The 19,016-nt window shown below is 40.0% G+C and overlaps 2 protein-coding genes across 2 annotated transcripts; one reads left to right on the forward strand and one right to left on the reverse strand.

Moving 5' to 3' along the window:
* Nucleotides 1-7,584: 7,584 nt before the first annotated feature.
* htr1ab (5-hydroxytryptamine (serotonin) receptor 1A b) lies at nt 7,585-9,610 on the reverse strand. The gene has a single exon (XM_056403836.1). The coding sequence runs from the start codon at nt 9,102-9,104 to the stop codon at nt 7,854-7,856; it is 1,251 nt and encodes a 416-aa protein (XP_056259811.1). The 5' UTR covers nt 9,105-9,610; the 3' UTR covers nt 7,585-7,853.
* A 998-nt stretch (nt 9,611-10,608) lies between these two features.
* Nucleotides 10,609-19,006, forward strand: rnf180b (ring finger protein 180b). Its single transcript, XM_056403039.1, has 8 exons — nt 10,609-10,720; nt 11,903-12,000; nt 12,480-12,575; nt 13,247-14,008; nt 15,044-15,172; nt 15,682-15,895; nt 16,048-16,173; nt 17,245-19,006. Exons 2-8 carry the CDS (start codon nt 11,944-11,946, stop codon nt 17,418-17,420), a joined length of 1,560 nt encoding a protein of 519 aa, XP_056259014.1. The 5' UTR covers nt 10,609-10,720; nt 11,903-11,943; the 3' UTR covers nt 17,421-19,006.
* Nucleotides 19,007-19,016: the final 10 nt, after the last annotated feature.

Consider the following 19,016-nt stretch of genomic DNA (forward strand, 5'->3'; position numbering starts at 1 on the left):
TTTTGGGATTTTAAATTATTAATAAATCGTTAAATATGATAAACACTTTCACAAATTACAAATTACTCAGCAACGCTGAGTAACTACAGTTACTTACCTCACCAAGTTGTTTCAAAGTTTGATTCAGCGCATGATGATGGTCCAATTGAATGTTCTCTGTGTGTGAAATTTCTAGAACACACTTATGACATCATCAACAATTCTAATGTTTTATTATGAAACATCTTCATGAATGCGTTCCATCAAAGCTTACATGAAAGAGTAAAAGAAGCAGAGTGGGTTTGTTCTGGCAGCAGCTGCATGCTCAGTGCAACATGCAGAAATTGTATGGTCATTGTAAACTGGCAAGATGTTGCAAAAAGTGTTAATAATGATGTAACTTGGGGCGTCGTGTAGCGTAGTGGTTTAAGCAGGCGCCCCATGTGTAGAGGCTACAGTCCTCGCTGCAGTCGGCCCCGGTTCGAATCCCGCATCGGACGGCCTTTCACTGCATGTCATTCCCCCTCTCTCTGCCTCCCCGTTTCCTGTCACTCTCCACTGTGCTGTCCATTAAAGGCATAAAAGCCCCCAAAAAAATATACTTTAATAATGATGTAACTTGCCAACTGGACTATCTATTCATGTGTCTCTTGATATCCAACCACTGATAAAAAACACTATCAGTTACTGAGGCCACTGAGCTCAGCTGTACAGCAGCTGTACTGTAGACTGAAGTGTAGCTGCTTCAGATGAACCAGTTTTTTTGGCTTTTGTTGATATTTTTGAAATGTGTCATCATTATTTTTGCTGAACATGTTTACAGTCTGCAGATCTGTGTTCATGGATGGATCAGTGTACAGGCCTATTAGAAAAAATCCCAGGGCCTAAAGGGTTAGGGGGCACCTATAAACCAGGGCCCGTGTGTGATATGTTGGATAGGTCTTGTTGTTTGGTCAAATGATTTAGTCAGTCCTTCTGAAAAAATATTTTCATACATAGAACCTGTATTTAATCTCACTGAGATCAAGATCTTTTTAAAGAGAGAGCCAAGACACACAACAGTGCACAGCCAGTCAAACAAAAGCACATAGAAACAATCACACACATCTCTAACAAAAACTGTTCAGCATTAAAAAAAGTTTAAATTCTTCTGATGGAATGAGACTTAAACATTTCATTATCCTTTAAGGTTCATTCTGTTTATGTGGTACAAAGTACTGAAGTCAGTCTTCCCAACTTCATCATGTAAAATATACAATACGCTGTAGGCACTTGTGAAGAATGTGAAGATGTTTCTAAAAGTAATGCCATGAATAGTTTCAAAGGTATAGTTTAATTTTTCATTTGCTAAAACAGCTGGGAACTGTAGGTTTAAGCAAGCGTTATTCAAACAGCAGTACATTTGTAGGGGACTATTTTCAGTGGCAGATTAATCCACATTTGGTGCTCTACTGGTGGTGGTTTGGTCCAATATATATGTTGGATTGAATCAAAATAAACAAAGGAAGAACATTAGTGCAACTGTATGGCTCATTGATGTTTTTTCAATTAGTTAATAAGATACATGAGGCTTTGCCTACACACACAATACTTGTTAGAAGGGGCAGGTCATTGATGGTTTTGGTTTATGCATACATTTCACTGACAGTAAGACAGAACATTTCCAGCCTTCTCTTTGAACACAGCTGGATGCAGCATCTTAGTCAACACTTTAAGACAAAGGAAAATCTCAGATAATGGTGGAATCATGAAGTAAAGAACTTGAGTCAGCCTTGAACAATAAAATCAGACTTCAGACTTAAGACCGTCTGTATGTGTCTCAAAAGGTGCAGACATAGTGACAGACAGGATTCGAGAAGCAGATGGAAGATGTCATATTGATCCAACCTTAATATCTCTGAATGAGGATGCATGGAAACAGCTTTACCAGGTGACACATGTCTTTCTGTTTTGAAATGATGTTGTGCTTTCAACATTTTTCCATTATTTTGGGGGAAACGAGCTGTGTTGCGAAATTTCCATTTACTATTCAGCAAATAACCACTGTGAATGAATGAATCTACTGTGGGTCAGATGGTCACTGTCTGTTTAACAATTGTAGTCATATATTTCTACAGTGAGTAAATAAACATTATTATTAATTATTTGTCACTTTTATGCATACATATCAACTCATGAGCACTGTAAACTAGTTAAATAGAATAATAACCAAATTAATAAATAATCCAAGTCCAGAAAGACCAAAACTGTAAAGCCCTACTAGCGCCCCCTAGAGGCTGAAATATTCATTACATCCAGAATATGATATTCAGATGATTTAACTGTTTATAAGATGTGTTTGAATGCAATGCACCAGTCTAAAAAATGCTATAATTGTCACATCAAGACCAGGTGATGAAGCTGTTCATTTACCTTCTTGACAACAGGAGGAACACCTGCAGAAAGAATCAAACAGCAACACAACAAACAATGAGTCTCTGTTTGATGTCTCACTTAAAATGACTGTAAAAATGAAACAAAGTGACAGCAGTGACACCTGCTACAGGTTCAGGAGGGTCAGGTTCACACCAGGCTTCACTTCAGAGACCCAGGCCTGGATCCGAGCACACTTGAGCCCAAAGTCCAGTTTGTTTGATTAGTGTGAGCACTGTGCATCATACCCAGGCACGGATCAGCAGTCCACTCATGTGTTCTCGGGTGCAATTCCCATCAGGTGTGAAAACTTCTTAAGATTTGGACAGAGGAGGGGAAAACAACAAATTGTTCAGTGAACAGTGAAATTTAAATTTCTTCATCAGATTGTATTTTCCTCTTACTTCAGCTCACATGCTGAACCAGAGCACCAGACAAAAGCCTTTAGGAAACCTGGGCTCAGGCTGGGGAAGCTAATTTAATAGAGATGTACACATAATCAGTCGTGACTTCATTACAGTTGGAGGAGTCCTGTGAAGCATCACGACCTCACAGCGGAGGCTTCATTTGTTCGCTCATAGCTGCAGGAGAGACACTCATATGTGACCTGGAATTCATGTTTTACACGATCCCATCAACAACAGTTTCAGCAGCACAGAAACACGGTGGTGTGTTACACTTCTGAAACTGCGTAACTCACAAACTAAAGTTCACTGTGCTGACTTAATTAAAAATAATTAGGTCACATGTATCAAAAGAAGCAAAGTATCAATTATGAGAGTGTTAATTCTTACACAAAGAAAATCAATTCAAAATGTAAAATAATACTGCAACAAATGAAGTAATTGTGGAGCAACACATTACATTTCTGTTGCCTTGTTAAAGTGCAAACGATGACAAGTAGTTATGCACTAGTTAATATTCTGGATTATACTTTTGTTTCCCTTGATTTGACAATAAACTATATAATAATGTATAAAACCGAAATCCAATAAAGCTTTTAATATATAAAAATATCTTAAAGCCCCTATGTGTAGGATTTAAATATCCAGTGTGGAAAAGAAAGCACCACACACTGCACCAAATTTCATTCATTGAGTCATTTTTCTACAAACCAAAACTCATTCCATCTGAATGATTTGAAAGTCACTACTGTATTCAAATCTGCACCACTGCTTTAAATGTCACCATTCCTAGACATTATATAGTCCATTTTTGCTTTTCCCCCCTTAACGAGAATCATCTGCAGCTCCTGCTCTGCTGTTTCCCTCTAAGCTTGTTAACAACAACAGCTCAAAGAAGAAATCCAAAAAAAGACAAGGAGGGGTTTATTCCTTCTCTGGGTCCTGCGAGGCCGTGAACGTCCATAACATATTCCCTCTGACAGCAGAATGCCACCGGCGCCCCTGTAGGGGAATCATGACTGAACAGTTCAAGAGTGTGTGGACCAAATTTAATCCACACTCCAATATGCCGGCTGATTTTCAGCCAAGTGCACTTAGCTGCACTTGCACAAACAGACCACGCAAGCATCTGCGATGACGTATTCAAACGGCGTTTCAGTGGTTTTAGTGTCGTCCTGCACATCTTCAAGTGACTGCATGGAATTTGACTCCTCTCAGGGAAAAGTTTAATGCTTTAGTCAGCAAGTCGTGCTTTCAAGCTGTTGTTTACTTTTGAGAAATGATCTTTTGAAATGTCTCCTGTCAAAAAGACAACGGCAAAGCTGACTGACAAATGCTGTTGTTCGGAGGGAGTAACACTTCAGGCACTCGCCACTGAAGAGACAGCATAACAATCGTGCTGTGGAGGAAATGTATCAATACAGATTTTGGTGTTTTTATTTTTCAGTTTTATTTTTGCCTTGACGTGACAGCACACATGGTGCCACACTGCTGAAAAAAAGAGTCCTATACAATATGCAAGACTGAAAATGTTCCTAATTACTGATTTTTCTGTGATATTAATAGATGTTAATGGATTTACATGTGGTTAGAGGTGTGTGTAGGCAGCGCTGCAGCTCGATGCCCAATAATACTTTATTACACAGCTGGGTAGTTTAAATTATAGCAAAGGTCACAGAGGTGGCTGACTTGTGAGAGACAGATTTAAAAAGAATGGTTAAAATCAGAGCAGCAGAGGTCTAGATACCCTGACTTTTAGTCTGTACCATTTAAAAGTGTTGCATCCTACCCCTCCCTGCCTCCTTCCCATTTAAAGCAAAGGTTTTCTGTCAAAAACGTGTTGTTGTATCTCCAACATAATTTGATATGGGCGTCTTGATAGTCAAGTGGTTAAGATTTTGAGCAGCGAGTCCCCGGTTTGACTCCCCACCGGCTGGGCCGTTTGCTGCTTGTCAGGTCTCTCCTCTCTCTCCTTGCTTTTCCTGTCTGTCTCCACTAGTCTATCCTGTAAAAGACAGACTAGTACATGTTTTGCCGCAACAACATGAAACAAACAAACAAACAACTTTAAATTAGACCTACTTGTTTATTGCAGCTTATTGTTCTCTGACTGCTCATGTTTCTTTTTCCAGGACTCGAGTAGATTTTAGCATTTATATTCATATTAAGGTTAGGACTCCACACAATGCACCTAAACACACATAAACACACACACAGATTTTGACCAGATCAGTTTTTATTTCTTCATTTAGATTTTCTGTAGCCAGGAATAACATTCTGGTGAAGAAACTACTGATTATTTATTTACTGGCTGAGTAGTAAAGTAGTAAAATGGAAATACTATGGTATGTCTAAAAAATGAAAATATTCGTGTGCAAAAATGTGAACTCACTCCAAGTTGCTAAAACAACTGAATTCCCAGAAAACGTATGAAGACATGAGCTCATCGTCGTCACTTGTGACTAAAGCTCTGGCAACAACTTTGTGCTCCTTGATTTAAGCAATTAATGGAGATGCAGCAGACCTGAATTAGCCTTTAACATCTACAACCACAAATAGCTTTTGATTGGTCATTGATTACAAACTCGTGATGTGAACAGGAAAACCCACATGTCAGGTTGTCTGAAGCAATGTTCAAAAGTCTTTGGTTTGAATATTTATAATGCATCTATCATGTTGCTTGAATGAAGAACTGGAACGAGCATGTATGTGACAATGTATCAGACAATTTGGGAAAGTATTATTTTAATAACCTTAGAGTTATTTATAATAAAAGGGGAAAATACAATGAGGGAAACCATTTAAACCAACTTTAAAAAGTAACAAGTGCCTGGCACTCTTGTTGAGAGAGGACTTCAGTAGCGTTGTCATCACTGTGGAAAACAAATAAATAAATAAAACAATAAATATTAGATAAACAATAAAAATAATATAATAAAGAAAGACGGAAAGTAAAATAAAAACAAGCACCTGCTTATTGTCTGAGATGGCTGCCAGCTGTGGGCCCCTCATACACACCTCTGTATTCCTGTGTCGCAGCAGGCCTTTGATCAGGTAATTGCCCCTCGGCCCCCGGAGTTTGGATCCCCCATATGTCGCTATGGCGACCACCTCTCCAGCATCCATCTGTGTGCACCCTTCACAGCCTTTTTTAAGATGGACTTATATGTTCTGAGGCTGCAGAGTGACGGAGGAAAAGGGCAGCGAGGCGCAGACCACTTTAACAGCAACCTTTTCACTGCTGCTCATGTATGGTGATGAATGTGTGTGTACATGTGTGTGTTTCCTTTTTGTCTCCCTCTCTGTCAGTCTGTCCATCCGTCTGTCTGTCTGTCTGTCTGTCTGCCCGCCCACCACATCTCCGTGTCAGTGTCCCCAGACATCAGCAAATCCACATGTTGTAAGAGGATCAGAGTGCAGCTGGGGGGGGGGGGGGGGGGGGGGGGGGGCACTTTGAGGAGAGTGGCACTTTGAGGAGAGTGACACATTTTCTGTTGCAAGTTCTGTGAAGATTTTTAGTCCAAAGTGACAAAGCTAAATTCACAAATATTATATCTCTGTATTAAAACCCCTTTTCTCTTAATAAGGCTATTAAAATCATGTTTTGCCCCACTCTCTCACCAGACCACATATTCACTTTCAGTTTGTTCCAGCTCTTCATATTAGAAATAGCCTATATATACATTTATTCAAATAAAATAGCTACACCTGCACCTTTCTACCAATTTTAAATCTTCTAGATTTACAGAGCTTCAGTTTTGATGTGTTTGGTATCTTTGGGCGTTCAACTAGAATTTGAATGAAAGTTCTGTGATTTAAACAATGTTTAGCTGCATGTCATGATGAGTTAGTAATGACTGACCATGTGGTTGATGAGGTTATTTGATGAGGCCAAAAAAGATTTTTTTTATTTCACATTCACACAGGAATAAAACAAAAAAACAACAAATCCACACCTGGAGATTGTACAGTCTCACATCTTCTCACCTGTTGACCGCTCCCGACAGGAAAACGCGTCTCATTATGTGCCTTGCTTGAGGGCACTGCAGTACAGTGAACAGATGTTTAATGCCGTGTTTACCATGCATATGAAGAGTTTGCAGGTGCTGGGTGACAATGATCTACACTGAGAGACAGAAAACACTGAAGCAAAGATCTGAGGAAGCTGCAGTCTCGAAGCACCGACGTTCATATAGAATAAAAGACACAGTCATTAAATGAGAATATACCTGGAAAAGAGAAGAGCATAAATGCTGCTCATTTTACATTCATTATTTCGATTGATTTCTGCACATGCAGGAAGTTTTGGAACATGTAGATTGAAATAAAAATATTATTTCAGTCTGCCACTCACTGCAACATCTACTGTTTTTTTCTTCATTATGTGTAAGTCTTTTTTTTTTCCAGTTGACTAATGGTTTGGTTTATAAAATTTAGAAAATTAAAACAAATATTCATCTCCATTTCCAAGAGTCAAAGGTGACATCTGCAGATTGCTTGTTTTGTCCAGCCAACAGTAAAAAAAAAAAATTTTTGATAGAAAATATTCAATTTACAGAGTTTAGATAAATGACTTCAATGATTCATTAATAATCAAAATTGTTATTGTTCCATTTTCTGTTGACTGAATCTTTACCCACAGGAGACACACGTTCACCTCTGTCTGATTTTTTGGCACTTCTCTTACAAAGAATTTAGTTCTGGGATGTAGAATTTAAAAGGCTTGAATGTGCACACAAACTGTAAATCATGACTTCAGAACAATTATTTAAAAAAATGATCTCTTTATTGAACATGACAGAACATGATGAGGAACATGGAGCTTCAATCAAACAATCACAGCTTCATCTATGCATAGGCTACAGACATCTCTGGGAATATTTAAGGATGGTGATGATCAACAGTAATCAACAGGAGCCCTCTGATCAGTTTAAGCATCATTCTTTGTTCAGAACAATCTATGTGTGCCTCTTTAATGTGCCGTTGGTTTTTAGGGCCGCTCCTCTGTTCACCTGGATGTCTTTAACTCAAACCTCAAAACCACAAAAACTGAAACCCTCACGGTCTGCAGAAATGACACTTGATGATTTTCTTGAAAGCGCTCTGGAAGTCTTTGTTGAAGTACGCGTAAATGATGGGGTTGAGTAGAGAGTTGGAGTAGCCCAGCCAGTTTATGACATCCTCCAGCCAGCGGGGAATGTAGCACGACTCTTGGCAAAAAGGCTTGACCAGAGCGACGATGAAGAAGGGAAGCCAGCAGAGGATAAAGGTGCCCATGATGATGCCCAGAGTCTTCACTGTTTTGCGCTCCCGTGCCAGCGCAATCTTCCGCTTCGCCTCGGTCGCCTTCTCGTGCCTGCTTTCGAACAGCGGCACGGAGCTCGGGGTGTTGGGCAGCGGCAGGTTGCCTTTGGAGTTGCTGTGAACTTCGATGATCTCCAGAGACTCGCCGTCTTCCGCGTGTTTCACCGCGCCGTTGACGCTCGGCAGCGGCCGGGGCTCCACGCTCCTTTTCCAGCTCTTACCCTGCGCGTCTCCGGGAGTCTTTTTGTGGAAGAGGGCCGGGGATAACGCCAAGCAGGAGTCGGACACTTTCTTCTTCTCCGTTTTACGCACCGTCCTCCTGATCCGAAACCTGGCTGCTTTGAATATCCGCCCGTATAAGACCAGCATGAGCGTCAACGGGATGTAAAAAGCCCCAAATGTGGAGTATATTGTGTACCAGGGGTCTTGCCTGATCTGACACTGCTTGGGGTTCGCCCTGTCCTCTGCCATGCTGTTGGGCTGGGAGCGCATGATCAGCATTGGCGGCACTGAGATGGAGAATCCGACGAGCCAGGTGACACTGATGAGGACCGCGGCTCTCCTCGGCGTCCTCTTCTTCATGTAGTCTATGGGCTCTGTTATGGCCCAGTATCTGTCCAGAGCGATGGCGCACAGGTGCAGGATGGACGAGGTGCAGCACAACACATCCAGGGAGATGAAGATGTCGCATGGAATCTGCCCGAGAGTCCATCGGTTTAAGACCTGGTAAAGCGCCGCCATGGGCAGCACTAGCACCGACACCATCAGGTCGGTGACAGCCAGAGAACCGATCAGATAGTTGGCCACATTCTGGAGAGTCCGCTCCAAGGCGATGGCTGCGACAACGCACGCGTTCCCAAATATTGCGCACAGGATGAGCGCGCCAAGCAGGAAAGATGTGACCACTTGATAACTCAGCTTCACCTCCTCGTCCTCAGGGTTGGGGGATATGTTGGAAAGGTTGTCAAACTGTGTCCAGGTTGTCGTGTTGTTTGTGACCTCCATTGTTGGTAAACTCGATGTGTTTGGAGAGCTTCGGTTACTTGCTTTACAGCCCGGTGCGCATGACACCGTCGCTCTTTGCAGAGCGCATAGTGGGGTCTGTTTGCTGCAGAGAGGGTCTGAACTGCGAGTCTCGGCTGCAGCCGGAGAATGATGCCGAGTATTTATACCGATGATGGAAAATGCGTCACTTGTCTGTGAGGATGTAACAGAGTCTGACTCTTAGTGTATGTTTAGTCGGAAGCTCAGGTACTGAAGACGTCGGAGTTATTCAATAAACAGCCTATAATAACTTTGCATATAGTTTTATGATCTTCTGGCTGAAAGGCAATTCAAAATGATATTCTTTTCTTTTTCTTTTCTAAAGAATGGATTTTGGCATTTCGGTGAGAAATTAGATCAATTTCTAATGCAGCTTTTGAAAGATTCCAGTCAAAGGACATTTGATGTTAGTGAAGTAATCTGCAGTGTTTTTCTATTAAAGAATAAAGGAAACCTCACAATAAAAAAACAAACTTTTATAGTTGTTTTAACAGGACAACTACATCAATAGCCTCATTGTGGAGCTATTACTTTTATAATCAGCATGTACAGTTTGCGAAGTTAAAACGTACCAAAATTAAAAGAAATAACTGATTTGAGTGCATCTCGTTGGCATATTCCCAAAACTGTATGACTATCATTACAGTAACCTTTACATGAGACGTCAGGCTTATTCTCTTCTTTTCTCTTCTCTTCTCTTCTTTTCTCTTCTCTTCTCTTCTCTTCTCTTCTTTTCTCTTCTCTTCTTTTCTCTTCTCTTCTCTTCTCTTCTCTTCTCTTCTCTTCTCTTCTCTTCTCTTCTCTTCTCTTCTCTTCTCAGCACCTTTGATCACCGCACTGGGGCCGTCAGGTGTGACACTGCCACCTGGTGATAGTCCGCTTTCATAACAGTTATAAAATGACTGATCTTTAATATTTTTAGTAATCATCCAACATTGTAAATCAAATAAATTCATTCAAAAAATGACTACACATCTGACAAAAGCGGGATGGTCATGACAAATTTGCATGAAGAGGCAATAAAAACAAGCTCATCATTGTTCTTGAAACTGTCAGCTAGGCTGTGAAAGCTCAGTTTCTTTCTTTCTTTTTTAAATTGGGACTGACTGTTTTTGTTGATAAAAATTAAATATAACACTTCTTATTAATAACAATCCGATCAATTCTCTTTAGCTTCTCGGATTAAACTGTTAGATGGCTGCAGGGGCAAAAAAGTTATATTGCTTTTGGGTAAATTTAGGACTGATCATGAGGTTGACATATTAATTTCAGTACAGTATTTTATTATGGTTTGACCCATAATCAAAGGGTTTACAGAGGTGGCGTCAAAAGTCTCAGTTATCCTTTTCTTTTCTTTTTCTTTTCTTCTCTTTTGTAGAATCTCGGGGTACTGACCCTTTAAACTGTGCTGCGCGCAAGCGCATGGTTTTTGGTCTATACCACTTTCCGTAATCTCCCACATCCTGTGACGTCACAGCCTAGTTTAAACCGGAAAGCCAGTGTAACTTTCTTGTTTTGCACAGGTTTTCCGTGGTTTTCTTCTTTGCTACACTCCTTAAACGATGCCGAACTTTCAGGTAGGCGTGTTTATGGCGTAAAAATATTAATATTGTCAATATGAGTTTTGTCATTATGTGCAGAATGTTATTTTAAGATTTAAACGCCACAAGAGAGCCTCTTGTTGACAGAGCTAAAAGCTAACATTAAATAGTTTTTATTCTGCCACTGTTAGTATTGGCTGTTGTACGTGCTTCAACATGAGAAAATTAAACAGTAATTTCGCAGCTATGGTTTGAACACTGAAACAGACGGGAAATCCTCTCAACCAGCTACAGAATCAACACTTGTAAACAAATATATTTCTCTTTATAGCCTCATAGCCCAGGGTCAGCAGGCTTTGCATCTAAAATTCCAGTCAAAAAATATTAAAGAATACAATATATTACACAGTCGACAGTCCAACTCTGTAGCAGTTTGAACATGACAGTGCCCAGGAGCTCAGACCGCCTCACCCAGCATCAGTGCTGGACCTCACTAATGCTGCTGTGGCTAAGTGCGAGCAAATCCCTGCAGCCAGGCCCCAGAAGATGTTGTTTTTTTAGCGGCATATTAACGCTCATGGTTTTGGAATGACTTGTTCATCAATCACATTTGGCTGTTATGTTCAGGTGGCCACATATTTTATTCACATGAGTAGTGTATAGCACTTTCTCGATGAATTTAACAATTGTATTTGTTCAAAATACAAGCATTTCCTGTTCTGGTCTAAACAGCATTCTAAAGAGCTTCACTCTAAAAAAAAATGGCCACATTAATATACTGTAAACTTGATCTTACAGTGCACAGCATCGTGTCACTTAATATGTAATTAAGTGCCTCACTGCAGTAGCCTCTCTTATTATAATTCTTGTTAAAAGTTTATCAACTCTTAAGCCTGAGATTTTATGTAACATAGGTCTATGTTTGAACCTTTTTTACTTAGTTTCTCTTGGCGTCATTACACACTACATGCAGAGAGTTTGGCAAAACAAAGGCAACAGAATTTGATACAAATTATAGTATGTGAGTATTTCTAGTATACAGTATATATGGTTGATTATGCTGAGCTTAGAGTTTTTGAAAATTGTTGTTTTTCCTTTCTGAATTCAGTCTAAATCTGTGAGGACTTTAGCCAAGACAGTGTCACTCCTAACACAGTGTATGCTGGTGCAGGTGGGTTTTCACTCTTATGTCTTGACTGTGCTTATTATCACCATCAGCGGAGCTGGACTTAAAACTTACTGCCTGAAGAAAGGGAACCATGCTCCGCTGCAGAAGGTGTCGGAAAGGCGTCATAGACTCAACATGTTTGGCCATGGTGGGTGGAAAATTTTCAATATCTGATGTGTTTAGCATGGTTGGTCTAAATTTGCTTCATCTGTAAACTCACTTTTGCATATATTCTCAGGCCAGTGAGCTGCTACTGTGCTGGCAGTGTTTGACTCATAGTAATAGCTGTTGCTGAGGCAATAAATCAGTGTGTCAATCATTTAAAGCATATCACCTGTTATTTTTGTTGTTGTTTAAACCATTTAACAACAATTTAACATTCTGTGTGTCGAGCTGCTGCTTTTCTTATGTCATGCGCAACTAAGTTTTGCGGTGCCGGTCGGACAAAACAAGACATTTGAGCGCATCACCTTAGGCTCTAGGTCACTTTTTATATGTTTATATGTCTGTATATACATATATATGTATTATAGTCTATGAAGTTGTCAGGGTGTTGGTAAAAGTCAAAGATAACAGCTTGTGTATCAATCAATTCTTATTGCCTGTTTGTCTTTTACACTGAGGCAGGTTGAGGCCACAGCTGAAAGCTCATGTGCTGTTTGCAGCATTTGGCATGTGAATGTTGACACATTGCCAGAGTGGATACTGACCTCAGTTCACCAGGTAAGTATGTCAGCTTAGGAGTGTAGTGCATGTAGTGCATTACATGGTTACATGGTTGTGTTCACTGCCATTAGGAAAAGCAAGGTTAAAAATAAAAAATTTTTTTTTTCTCATGTACATATGGATAACCTGTGATCATAAAGTTCCATATTTTTAATTCTATTAATTAAATGAATATTCATTCAAAAATATCCATTTAAAATTAAATCTAAAGCACAAAATGTGGAAAACATGAAGCGGTCTGAATATCTACTGAAGTTGCTTTATTATCTATAAATATTTTAACGTTTGTCATATTTTGTAGAATATTTTTTGTTGGATTTTAATTTAAAACTTTAAAAGATGTACATACATTTAACTCATTTATCAGGCAGAAATGCCAATTTTTTTTATTTCATTTTTTATTTTATAGCACAGAATATATTTGGGGGTTTGGATTGTTGGGCAGACAAGACAAGTCATTTGAAGACTTGGGCTTGTGCTCGGCAATTTTCACTATTTTCTTACAATTTAAAGATGAAAGAAAAAATCCAAAAAATAATTAACAGATAAATTGATACAGAAAATAAACAGTATTTGCATCTCTACTTTTATCATACAAAACTGTGAATGGATTTAACATTTTATTTTCAAGATGTTGTTTTGATTTATATATCTGTGTATCTGACTAGACCCAGTGGACTGTAGGAAAACTCAATTGCCAGAACTGCGGAGCTCGTTTGGGCGGCTTCAACTTCATTGATCGCAGTAAGTGTCCCTGTGGTCAGGAGGCCACCGTTCACCTCAACAAAAGCCGTGTGGATCGTGACCATAAGCACTACGTTCTCATCGTCCAGCCGAGGAGGAGGAGGGGGACAGCGAAGGGACAGGCTGGTCTGCAACCAGACAGCAATCAAAACAATGAGGAGAGGCATGAGTTTAACAGGACTGCACTGGACGGTTTACAGCGTAACCGTGCTGCTGTCGTGTCACACATCAGCCCTGCAGAGGTTTCAAATTCACTAACTGACAGTGAACGCACCCAGTCATTTCCTTTCAGTCCTCTTTACTGCATTTCTCATAGGAGAAGGTGCAGTTTGGAAGAGGATGCCACCTTCAGGCCTTCGTGTTTTTGCCCTTCAAGTCTTACGAACAAGTCTGCTCTTAATTTGAGGAGAGCAGGGACAGATGAGTCTACACGGTCACCTGTCTCATATCCCACAAGTCAGCAGCTTGACACAGAGGGTGAAGCCTCAGTCAATGCTGTTGCCTCCCATTCCTTTGTTCCTGGGGGGAGACAGTTACCTCTGGATCAGCATCTGCTGCAAACTGTGGAAGATGTGGAGTCTTCTGTAGAGAACACCGCTGTCCACGAGGAGGTTTCTGATTCAACCCTTTTCCTCAGAGGACGAACCGTCTCTGACAGTGTAGCTGAGCAGCAAGAGGAAATGGTGGTATGTTTGTGCTCTTTTAATTGAATTTAAAGGAGCTATTAGTAGATTTTGCTATATATATAACATTAGCATTAACACATTTTTACTTACCATTCTAAAAAAAGGTCGCTAGTTCATTAAGCATTGATTAGAACTGTAGCCAATAATAATTTTGATATATTATCACATAATATTAACTTAATTCTTCGTTTTTTTTATCACCAATTTTATATTAGACTAAATTGATCATGAGATGGGATTCATGAGGATATTTCACTGTGACTAAACAGTTTCTTGTGGGAAATCCTGACGTTCCTTAAATAGATGAAATAATGGCAGCGTATTACAAAGCCGCGAGAGATATCACAACAAAGGGGTCGCGCTTTCATGGCCTGTAGCAGAAGTGAGTCTGTAGAAGAAAAACAACTATATATAGTACAAACAAAGAGAACAAAAACATGTTTATTTCTTGAGGCCTTCATGAGGTTTCTTGAAAAGCAATGACCTGATTTCCATGAAATGTGCCGTGGATGTTCATGAACCAGAGAATGGATCTTCTTGTCCACAGTGACCTTCTGACCTTTTCAACGGGACAACCATCAGGTCAACTTGTCTCTGTGTCAAAATTAAGCGGGCACATTCCCATCACATTTACTGATGACACTGTTCCCCAGAGGTTAAACCTTTAGATGTTAGTAACCCCATGACCTTTCGTCTACCTCCCTCCACCCGCAGGTCAAATTCAATCGTTTTAGCTTCACTAATGGTAGGGCTCAAATCATCAGTGTAGTGTTTGTTATTTTATTTTATTCCGTGTTGTTTGATGCAAATGCATGTCTTCATACCCTGTTCACTTCAGGAAACAATAAGGCAGCTGTGGTTAAATCATAAATCATTGCTGCCTAAACCAATTAGCATGAATCTAGTTCTTGATTTTTGAATCAGTGACTGGAATGAGGACTGTGTGTGTGTGTGTGTGTGTGTGTGTGTGTGTGTGTGTGTGTGTGTGTGTGTGTGTGTGTGTGTGTGTGTGTGTGTGTGTTACCACCTTCATAGCCTCAAGCCTCTGTGACACCCCCAGCCTCAAACAGCCTGAGCAAAAGAGAGAAGAACCGTCAGAAGACTCTGCGGAGGAAACAGAAGAGGAGAGAGCGATGGCTGCACAGTCAGCTGGAGCAGGAGCAGGTGAGAGAGCAAAGTTCACCCTGATGTCGTGGGTGCATGCAGGTGTGCAATTTAAAGGACTACCTATACTTATCAAGCTCTTCCACAGACTCATCAAGTCTTGAAAAATCATTGGTTGATTTGTCAGTTATTAAAAAAGTTTGGGAGTTACACAGGGAAGCTAGAGAGAAACAGGAAACAATATTCATCAATATGTATCTTATCTGTTAATTAAATGATAAATATAGTATTAAGCAACTGAGAGTTTTATTTATTTGTGCAAGTTAAAATGAAACAAACACATGACATGCAAATGAATATGGAAAGTAGTGAGAGGAAAGAATGTGTCATCTCTGTGGACGGTAAATAGTTATGACTCTTTAAAAAAATATTAATTTATTTACTTTTAATATATTCAGTATGGTTTTAAGCAGTGTATAGTTTTAGGTAAATAGTAAAGTTCTCCACATGTGGATTCTGTATATTAGTTTGAAAATAAAACATTAGCATGTACATGTGTTTGCGTGCAGGCTGAGAGTGTGACACTGTTGGACAGTGAGGAGGAGGACAGAGAGGGTCTCACCTGCGCCGTGTGTCTGGACGTCTACTTCAGCCCGTACAGCTGTAAGCCTTGCGGCCACGTCTTCTGCGAGCCGTGTCTTCGCACGCTCGCCAAGAACCGACCGACAAACACGCCATGCCCTCTCTGCCGCACCCTCATCTCACACACCGACCCCCACCAAGGTCAAGCTTCTTCCTGGACTCCAAACCACACTTGAGAAATATGTCATTACTGATAATAATTGATATTGACAAACATTTGCTGGTTCCAGCTTCTGAAATGTGAGGACTTGCTGTTTTACTCACTGCTCTGTACCGCTCTCATTCCTCCTCAGAGCTCAACCAGACTGCAAAGGCCTTCTTCCCAAAGATCTACTACACCCGCAAGCAGAACTTCCAGAACGCCCCGTGTGCAAAATGGCCTCTGCCCAGCTGTCGCAAACACTTCAGTACCGTATGGGGTGAGAAACTGTGAAACTGTCATGTGGTCGTAGGAGCATGTGTGTGTCTTGTGTCTTGACACTAGTTCCATTGTAATCTCTGGATCCAGGGTAACCGGGACATTGGAAAGGGATGAAATGTAAGGTTGACATAGATGTCAGATAAATAAAACCAAGTATGTTTGCTCACCCTGCCATGACATTGTTCACTGAGAAAGACAGATATGTTATTGCTTTCACCCTGAGTCTGTTTTATCCAAACAACTTACAGGGGATAACACTCAGGCTTCGATTTAGTCTTTGGTGTAAGTACTAAGGTCTGTCACTAAGGAATTCAGTGGCAGTGGTACTTGAAAATGAAATTGGACTTGAATTGAATTTTAATTTGAATTATGCCTTGCTTTTTCATTTTTGATGAAAATGAAATGGTCATTTTTATGGTCATTTTAAAAGCTATTTGTAATTTTAGCTAATGCAACATAGCGAACTTTACCAGTCTAGAAGAAACATTGCGAGTTCAGGATCAAACTTAATTCCTTAACTCACCAAGAGCTGTCTCCAGTGATGGAAAGCAACACCAGTCTTAACTCTTGTCTCTATCATGTCTTTTCTTCTACTAAAGTTAGCATGCTAAACAGTTTGCCCCGGCCCTACACGTTTCTTTCTGATAGCGACTCACTGTAGCCTCCAATCTGTCCTGAGGGCGTTTTATAAACCCTTGTAAACACAATGATGGCTGAAGCTCTTCTCAAGTTATAATCTCCCGCTCCCAGCAAGAAACCACGTTCAGCAGCAAAGAAAACTTACAAGTAGCCCCTTTAATATTAGCAGCTCTGGACTTCCATAATATTCAGCCATCAGGTCTCTGCTGTTGTTGTCGTTGTTGTCTTGTTTTAATTCTGCTCAAAAAATCTTGTTCCCACATGCAGTTTCTCTTTTTGGGGATAGTTTACAGCAAATAACTTTGGAAGGAAATTTAGCATTTGCAAGCATTTGCAAATGAATTACTTCACAGAAATCCAAAACATCCTAATGGTCCAAGTTGCTTAATCATGCTGACTACAGAGTATTATTTTATGTGTTTGACTTTAGGTTATCAGAGACAGGCAGCGACAGCAAGGAGACGCTGGTACTTCCCCCATAGAGGCGACGCTGTGGACCTCGCCTGGGTCTTTTACATCGGCCTGGTCATCGCCTACATCCACTCAGTCAACTGGATCCTGGTTTTCTTGGTCCTCTGTTTCCTCATGTATTACTTCTTCTTTTGAGAAAAAAACTGGAGAATTTGCAATGCAGGTTTATCTGTCTTCTTTTTCTTTAAACAGATATGAGTTTTTGTGGTTTCACGGGTTGGAGAGTTGAACCTGTTATTTCAGATTAGAATATCTCAGAAATAGCAGTGGTTGAGACACTGGTGTTTTTTCCCCTGTTTTAAGTGCAATAATTTACTCTGAGGTGTCCTAAGATACAAAAATAATGGACAAGACCTGAAGCAGAGTGCAGTGTCCTCTGTCAACTCTGTTACTTCCTACATCAGGAAGACCTCATCAAAAGTGCTGTTTGCTAGTGAAATCTTAGGTGGTAGAACTGTTCGGTAATAATGGTGTAATGGTTTTTATTAGACTAAAAACTATAATGCAACTTGACACTGTATTTAAAGAAATAGTTCAACGTTTTGGGGAAATGTGTTATTCTTTCTCTCAGAGTCAGATGAGAAGGTTGATATGATCTCATGTTGGTGTTTTAAATAGGGAGCTGGAGCTGTGAGCAGATTAGCCTAGCTCAGTTAAAAGACTAGAAGAAGGGAGAGACAGAAAAACACACCAACCAACAACAAACAAGATTTATGGTGTTAGTGAGCTTTAAAGGTGTTGGTAGGTGTATATTTTAGTTTGAGACAGAGCCAGGCTGCCTGCTTCCTCCTGCTTTCAGTATTTATGCTAATGACTCCAGCTCAGTCATATGATTGATAACAATCTTCTCATCTAACTGTTAAATAAAGCAAACAAGTTTATTTCCCTACACTGTCCCTTTAGTGTAGCACAGACAGGATGAGTCAAACTAGCACTTTACCAAAAACACAAGTGATTCAGCAATATACACACAAAACTTTGAAAAATGTGAGATCCGTCAACCTCTTGTAACGTCAGTGTGAGCGCGACTGAAAGAATTTCAGTCTGGTATTTTAGTGAGTGTAGTTCAGTGGAAGTTAGATTCAGGTCAGATGAAATGAGAGGCACTGCTGGGAAAGTTTTGCTTCTATGTGTACATGTTGTGTTATTTACAAAGGAAAGGGTTACTCAGGAACCAAATATCAAACAAGTGAAGAGAGCAGCATTGATTGATTGATCGATTGATTTATCGATTGATTGATTGATCGATTGAAATGCTGACAGTAGCAGGGAGCAGAAAGAGCAGACAGATTTGTATCTGTACGGTGCCTTTTCTCAGTCTGTGTCTTTCGTCTACAACGGGAAACATGAGACTGGAACCAGTCGATTTTCAGTTTTAGCTCTGTGAGTGTTCGCTGTGTTCATAGGAAGCCAGACAGGAATAAGCTTTTAGTGAAGGAAAACGACTCAGAAGTTAGATTTAAAAAACAAAACAAAAAACAAACAAGATATCAGCATTCATATTGTGTAAAGAGTTTATTGTCTTACTAAAAATAAACTATAAAGGCAATCGGGTGTGTTATTTGAGCGCACCCATGCATTTTTTTTATTTAAACATATAAGGTCAGATTCAGTATTTTCATATTATTCTTTTGTTTGTTTGTTTGACTGCTCAGTAATACGGGATTGGACCACATTAGTGAATTGATGCAAATAAAAATCTGTCTAAATAGACAACTTTATTTAACAAAA

This window comes from Seriola aureovittata, chromosome 18 (assembly GCF_021018895.1).
Source record: "Seriola aureovittata isolate HTS-2021-v1 ecotype China chromosome 18, ASM2101889v1, whole genome shotgun sequence".
Lineage (NCBI taxonomy): Eukaryota > Metazoa > Chordata > Actinopteri > Carangiformes > Carangidae > Seriola > Seriola aureovittata.

Bases quoted from the DNA above. Each gene is read 5' to 3' on its own strand.
- htr1ab (XM_056403836.1), bottom strand. From the start codon at position 9,104: ATGGAGGTCACAAACAACACGACAACCTGGACACAGTTTGACAACCTT.
- rnf180b (XM_056403039.1), top strand. From the start codon at position 11,944: ATGCTCCGCTGCAGAAGGTGTCGGAAAGGCGTCATAGACTCAACATGT. The intron at 12,576-13,246 runs GTAAGTATGTCA...GTATCTGACTAG, and splicing joins TACTGACCTCAGTTCACCAG to ACCCAGTGGACTGTAGGAAA. The intron at 15,896-16,047 runs GTCAAGCTTCTT...ATTCCTCCTCAG, and splicing joins ACACACCGACCCCCACCAAG to AGCTCAACCAGACTGCAAAG.